Below are 7,392 nucleotides of genomic sequence, written 5' to 3'. Positions count from 1 at the left end.
ATCCTACTTATCATTTTAAGGAATAGTCCATTAAAAATACAAATGCTTAATGAAATATAATTCTTCAAGACACAATTTGTATCTCCTATATGGGATTTTAGAATGCCAGGGCTAAAAGAGACCCTGGCTTAGACAACTTCTAGAACCAACCCCCTCATTTTATAATCGGGGAAACTGCGCCCAGCGAGGTTAGGCAACTGGCCCAAGGTCAAATGGCCAGTCAAATGGTCAGCCCGGGCTTGGAACCAAGGAGTTCTGATCAAGATGCGCAGGCGCCCCAGTTGTCTCAACTCCTCTCCCTACCCCCTCGCCATTTGCTTTTGTTCTCTGATGGCAGTTGGGGGGGGGGGGGGGCAGTTCTCGCGATTCGCTTTGGCTTCCTGGATCACGTGGCGGTGAGGAGAGGCGGGGAGACTCGAGACAGCCGTTGCCTAGAGAAACCTACCTGCGCATGCCCCGCCTCTTCGCGAGCTCTGTTTGAGCCCTCCAGGCTCCCTTCCTGTGGCTTCTCCAGCTCTGCGCTTGCGCGGCTTTCCATCGTCCTTCATTTCGCCGGCCTGTCACCGGGGAAGGACGTTGGTGCTGAGGTGAGTTTGGGGGTCTACTTTTCGTCCCCGCCCTCTCTGGGCCCTTCCATCTCCGTCATAGACTGATGTCCAGCAACCTCCCCTCCTTTAACGACGGCCGGTGAGCCTCGAGAACCCTGAGGCCGCGGGCCATCCCGCTACCCTCTCCCGCGGCGTCCCCGGGAGGAGAGAAAGAGAAAGTGTGTGAAAATCCCGTCTTTTAAAAATTAACAATAATAGCTAGCACCCACCTAGCGCTTGAAGGTTTACAGAGCACTTTACAAATGTCTCATTTTATTCTCGAGATAATCCTGGTCTCGGGCGCCCTAAGAGGAAGGAGAGTTCACCGAGGCCTAGAGGCGGAACGTGAGGTGCCCAAGGTCATACATCCCACCAGGGTGCCATTCTAATGGTTAATAATCGCCACCGCTTTTATAATAGCCTCATTACATTCTCCCAACGACCCTGGTAGGTAAATGCTGTTATCCCTGTTTTAAACATTAGGAAACTGAGGTAGACGGATTATATAGTGATTCGTCCAGGGTCACAAGGTAGGGTATTTCTGACTCTTGTATTAAAGATGATGTTAAGTCATTTCAGTTTTTGTGACCCCATTTGTAGTTTTCTTGGCAAAGATACTGGAGTGATTTGCCATTTCCTTTTCCAGATGAGTTTATGGTTAAGTGACTTTTCCTAGGATCATGCAGCTAGTAAGTTTCTGAAGTTAGATTTGAATTCAGGATCTTTATCCAGAGGCACTTTATCCACTTGACACCTTTTTGCCCATATTAATAACAACAGCCCACATTTATTGAGTACTTACTATGTGCCAGCCTCTGTGCTAAGCACCTTACAGTGGCTATTATTGAATCCTCCCCAAAACCGAAGGATGCAGACCTGTTATTACCCCTGTTTGATAATCATAATAATGATAGCCAGTATTGATAAAGCTTTTATTGGGCGCCAGGCAGTGTGCTAAGCACTTTACTATTTTTGTCTCATTGGATCCTCACAGCTTCATGAGAAAAAGGTAGTATTATACCCATTCAACAGATGAGGAACCTGAGGCAAAGTGATTACCTGACTTGGCCATGTTGTGGGTCGGATTGGAATTTAGGTCTTCCTGCCTCTAGACCCAGAGCCCTATCCTGTTTGACAGTTCTATCCACTTTACCATATTTCAGGGCTTTCTGGCTCTAAGGAGGAGTCTTATTGTCAAGCTACTCCTTCCTGTTTGTATAAGGGGAGAACATTGTTGAGCTCCTGGAAGGTGGAGGAAGTAGATATAACAATACAAGTATTGGGAGTATTAAGTGTAGTGCAAAGAGTTATATACTTAGAGCAGAAAATCTGGGCTCTTTTCCCAGCTATGAGGTCTCAGAGGATTGGGTTGCTTTTTTGAGCCTTAACTTCTTTATCTGTAAGGTGAAACGAGACTCATACCATCCACCTCATAGCATTGTTGTGAGGGAAGTACTTTGCAAATCTTCATTATTATTAGGTAGTAGCTGGATGGCCTGGGCAGTTCATTTCACCTGAGTGAATTGTTAGATTCTGTAAAATGCAGATATTTGTGCCACTCACCTGAGGGGATTGTTATGAGAAATGAACTGGAAGTTATAAAACACTTATTCTTGTCCCTGTGCAAATACTTAAATTGGAAAGTTCAGTAGTTTGGTGATGTTAGCTATTTGGGCATTCCACTTAGTGATGCATATTGAACCTCATCCTGTGTACCTCACTCACATTTGCTACAGGAGGGAGGGGCCTCCCTCATTCATTTAACTTCCTGTTATTTTGATATTCACAAATATGACTGATGTGTCAAATATGAGTATTGGAGAATTGCTGTATGCATTTAGAATTTACATTTAATATTCTGTCTTTATCAGGAAGAATTGTCAACATGTCTGCTCCCATTTTGGCAAAACCACAGCTGCGAGGCCTTTTGGCTAAACGCTTGCGAATTCATATCATGGCAGCATTTGCTCTGTCCTTGGGATGTGCTACTATGTATAAGGTATGTCTGTTTCCCTATGTCACATTTGAAGTATAGATTAAATCATTTCATGAGACCAGATGTCAAATACCTTAAAAGCTGCTTCCCTTCAAATGAGATATATAATGTGAAAGTTCCTTGAATTCTATATATTGCATTCTTTATCTATTTTCAGTAGCTTCAGTAAGAACAGTAGCTTTTCTGTAATCTTTCACCTCACAAGAACATATTGTCTTTGCTCATAAACACTCTTCCTCCCAACTTCTCTCTTTTTATACCACCACTGAGTTTCCATTCAGGTAGATTTACAATGATGAAGTGCTTCAGTTGCCATATTTTCTTCATTCTTTCTTTCTCGACATCACATTACATCTGCCCCCTTTTACTTAATGGCCATGGCCCCCTGGTTCAGCCCTTATCATCTGTTACTATTGCAATCACCTAATCATCTCTTTGCCTTCAGTATTTTACCTTTCCAATCCTCTACATAGCTGCCAGATTGATGCCACAGCATAGGGCTTAGCACAAAACTCCTTTGCTCAAGAACATTCAGTGCTCCCCTTTTGCTATTATGGTAAAATACAAACTCCTTTGGCTTATAAAGCCCTTCATAGTCTGGCTCCAAACTAGCTCCCATTCCTTGTACTTGACATTCCATTTCCTGCTCCATACCTTTGCATAAGCTATGTCTCATGCCTAGAATACACTTCTTTTTCATCTCTTCCTGGAAAACGAAACTCAATTTAAGACTCAATGCTTTTCTCTTAAGATTAATCTTTCCTCATCTTCCTCTTTTTCCCTTAGTTCTCCATTTCCCTGCTATTCCTTTGTATTCATTTTGTATTTACTTAAGAGTATGGGCCCATAGGTTCTCAGGATAATTTAAGTTCTATCATCTATTATCATCATTAATAAGGGTAGACCATAGAGCCACTTTGGTGAGTTCCTTGTTTGCATTTTTTTCCCCGAGAATTTCTTAAGGAAATATTTTATATAATAGGGCAGATTAGTGCAATGAAGACTGCTGGATTTGGATTACACACCCAAGTTCCACCACTTCCAACCTTAATTACCTGGAGCAATTCATCCAGCTTTTGTGGCTCTTTGTTTTTTAATTTATAAAATGAGTAGGCCAGACCAGGTGACTTCCAAGATCTCTTCCAACTTTAATTCTATGATCTTATGATCCTGAGTTGAGATAAGGAGTATACACTATAGAACATTTTACTTCAAGGATATTTACATTTTACTTTCTAAAGGCATGTGTTAAAATGATTAAGTGTGATCTAATCACTGGTATATTCATATATAAGAGATACTTCTTATCATTAATATTTTAGAAATTAATCAAATTTAGTGAATTCATGTGAAATCATGATTTTTGAAAATATATGACATTTCTAACTGGAATTTCATATTTTAGTTTGGAGTGGCTGAACCCAGGAAAAGGGCATATCAAGATTTCTATAGAAGGTATGATTCTCTGAAAGATTTTGAAGAGATGTATCAAGCTGGTGTCTTTCAGTATGGAAAATAATCACAAAATATACAGGTAATAAAAAGATTTGTTATTTGACATAGATATTATATAATCACAATATTATGGATTGTGGGTTTGTACAAAGGAAGTAGCACTTGGTAGTTTTTAGAAATACATTTTTTTTTATACCTTTAACTTCTGTGTATTGGCTCCTTGGTGGAAGAGTGGTAAGGGCGGGCAATGGGGGTCAAGTGACTTGTCCAGGGTCATACAACTGGGAAGTGTCTGAGGCCGGATTTGAACCTAGGACATCCCGTCTGTAGGCTTGACTCTCAATCCACTGAGCTACCCAGCTGCCCCCTAGAAATAAATTTTTTGAAATTGTTTATTACCAGTAGAATTGCTTGTCAACTTTGGGAGGGGAGAGGAGAGGTAGACAACACGAATCATATGACTTTGGAAAACTTAAGTGTAAATTTGTTATTGGAATAAAATAAAGATAAAATTTTTAAAAATAAATAAAATTGGTTTGTTAATCTTGAATAAATAGGCAGTGAGGTGGTATAGTGGAAAGAGTACCTCATCTTCCTGAGTTCAAATCTGGCTTCAGATACTAAGTTAGCTGTGAGACCCTGGACAAGTCACTTAATCTTCTTTGCCTCAGTTTCCTTATCTGGCAAATGAGCCTGAGAAGGAAATGGTAAACCACTCCAGTATCTTTGCCAAGAAAACTCCAAATGGTGTCACAAAGAATTGGACGTGACTGAAACAACAACAAGCTAAAGGGGATTAGGTGGAACTTTATATAGATTTGTTCTTTTGGCTTAATAAGTCATATGGTATCCCCAGGGTGGGTGATGGCCCTTTACTATGTTGCTAGTAAAAGTTTAGGTTATATGAGATATACCAGGTATGGAAGTAATTCACTGAGATCCTAACCTTATAGGGAAATAACAAATAGTACTATTTGAAAGGCTTTTTAAAAATGATTTGTAAACAATGTAGAGTTTGTGGTTTTACACATAATTTTTTTTTGCATTTGTTTATTTAAATAGGTTTTGGTGGTGGTGCTTGCTAAGTATATAATTTTTAAAATTGGAAAAAAAGAAAGACTACAGGAAGGCTAATTAAAAGCTAATCAGTCACATTTTGTCCTTCTGAAGCCTAGTAATAACATTCTCCTAAAATCTTCCCTCTGGTGCAACAGTTCTCAGAGGCTTTTTTTTTTTTAAAAGAGCACAAACTCTTGCAAATCCCAGCAAAATGGAAAGACTTTGTAGGGGCAAAGTAAAGGAATAAAGGAAGCTGGTCCTCCTAAGGCAAATTCAAAGCTGTTCTTCACTGGATTAGGCACCTAGGGGATTATTTTTCTCACCTGTAACACCTCATGAAACGGTCTAAGATATGCCTCTGGACTGTGGTCTAAATTGGTAGAGAGAATATCTGCACTAGTGAAATTGTGCTTCCTAAAACTTTTCCTGGAATTTTAACTCCTCTATTATCTTGTTTTCTCACAGTTTAAAACCTTACAGTTTATTAGAAATAGAAATAGGGGGCAGCTAGGGTGACTCAGTGGATTGAGAGCCAGGCCTAGAGATGGGAAGTCCTGGGTTCAAATCTGTCCTCAGACACTTCCTAGCTGTGTGTGTGACCCTGGATACTTAACCCCCCATTGCCTATCTCTTACTGCGCTTCTGTCTTAGAACTAATACAAAGGAAGAGTTTTTTTTTTCTTTTTTTAAACCCTTAACTTCTGTGCATTGGCTCATAGGTGGAAGAGTAGTAAGGGTGGGCAATGGGGGTCAAGTGACTTGCCCAGGGTCACACAGCTGGGAAGTGTCTGAGGCCAGATTTGAACCTAGGACCTCCGGTCTCTAGGCCTGGCTCTCAATCCACTGAGCTACCCAGCTGCCCCAAAGGAAGAGTTTTTAAAAAAAATAGAAACAGCACTTCAGAAATTATTTTGGATTTGGTGGCATGTCCAGATCTGAAAAATGAGAAATCAAAGTTTTCACAAGTTGTAGATTTTACTGTTTTGTGCTAATTTTGTGAGGAAGGAACAATTGAATGGGATGGGTAAGGAGGGCCTCATTTTCCCATATGGTGGTACTAAGGCTGAAAGATGGAAATAAGGAAATTTTATGAAAAATCAGAGGCTTAGAAAGGGAGATCAAGGATATGTCACTCCAAGTGGAAAGGCAGAGGCTAATCTCCTTCAAAGGAGAGAGCCTTTGACCAAAGAGCCAGTTATTGAAATGAATCTAGCATGCATAGTCTTAACTAATGGCTTTCTTCCCTTTTTTTTTAGGTTCCAATGGCTTGAGGTCCCAGGATACTTATCCCTTACCTATTTTTCTTGTGCTATAATGTGTAACATCCACACTGGCTGTGTTTAACTTGAGAATAAACAGTTGATGACCTATATGTGGTAACTTAAACTGTGTGTCTTCGTTGTATGTTATTAAACATTTAATGTTCTCTTTCTTCCCATCATAGTCTGTCCTCAAATCCTTTATTCACACTAGGGTGTAAATAATTGGGACGAACTTGGAACATAACTAAAAATTAGAAGTTAAAAGGAATGAAATTATAAAGGTAGAATTTCACATCACTCAATAGAGGAAGATTTTGGACATCCACTTGCTTTGACAAAGGTGCTTGCCCCATTTCTAAAACCTGTGGCAATTCCATATCCTTTTATTCCCATTGGTTATTTGCTAGTTTCATAGCTAGCAAAGGGTCATTTTTGCACTCTTCATACTGAAGCAAAAAATGTCAATAATAATATTAATAGCTATCTATATAATATCCATTATGGTACAAAGTACCTTAAAGTAATATATCTTGTTCTTGACCTGTGAGTTAGGTATTGCAAGTATTCTTCCCATTTTGCAGAAGAAAAAATGGCTTCATAGAAACAGTGTGACCGGTCAAGATCCATTGTGACCGACTGACCAATTAATGCATGTCCTGATATTGTCAAATCCCTGCTTCCTGACAAATTATATGTCTCAGTTATAGCACCACAGATTATAAGAAAGAAGATTAGAACTGGAAATTACCTTTGAAATCATGGGATACAAATATTTTGTTTTATAGTTAAGGAAATAGAACTAAACTTGGTAAAGATCATACAGATAAGTTGCAGAGTTAGATTTTGAGGCCAGCTTTAATTTAGTCCTGTACGAGGTGTTCTAGGAAGAACACAAGCCTTAACTCAAGAGACTTAGGTCCAAGCAAGTCCATACAGGAAGGGAGATTGGGTTAGAATAGATATTGCCCTGCTCTATAATTCTGGGTCTTGTTTTATGATTTGAACTGAAAGTGTTGTAGCATTTTGAGTATAA

At 39.6% G+C, this 7,392-nt stretch overlaps 1 protein-coding gene across 1 annotated transcript; it reads left to right on the top strand.

The window, feature by feature from the left end:
• Positions 1-483: 483 nt before the first annotated feature.
• On the top strand, positions 484-6,483 carry LOC123231906 (cytochrome c oxidase subunit 6C-2). The gene is made up of 4 exons (XM_044658218.1): positions 484-587; positions 2,459-2,586; positions 3,989-4,117; positions 6,354-6,483. Exons 2-3 carry the CDS (start codon positions 2,473-2,475, stop codon positions 4,100-4,102), a joined length of 228 nt encoding a protein of 75 aa, XP_044514153.1. The 5' UTR covers positions 484-587; positions 2,459-2,472; the 3' UTR covers positions 4,103-4,117; positions 6,354-6,483.
• Positions 6,484-7,392: the final 909 nt, after the last annotated feature.

This window comes from Gracilinanus agilis, chromosome 1 (genome assembly GCF_016433145.1).
Source record: "Gracilinanus agilis isolate LMUSP501 chromosome 1, AgileGrace, whole genome shotgun sequence".
Lineage (NCBI taxonomy): Eukaryota > Metazoa > Chordata > Mammalia > Didelphimorphia > Didelphidae > Gracilinanus > Gracilinanus agilis.
This window is presented reverse-complemented; position numbering and strand designations above follow the sequence as displayed.

Coding starts and splice junctions, on each gene's coding strand:
- LOC123231906 (XM_044658218.1), top strand. CDS start 2,473: ATGTCTGCTCCCATTTTGGCAAAACCACAGCTGCGAGGCCTTTTGGCT. Junction 2,587..3,988: donor GATGTGCTACTATGTATAAG/GTATGTCTGTTT, acceptor TTCATATTTTAG/TTTGGAGTGGCTGAACCCAG.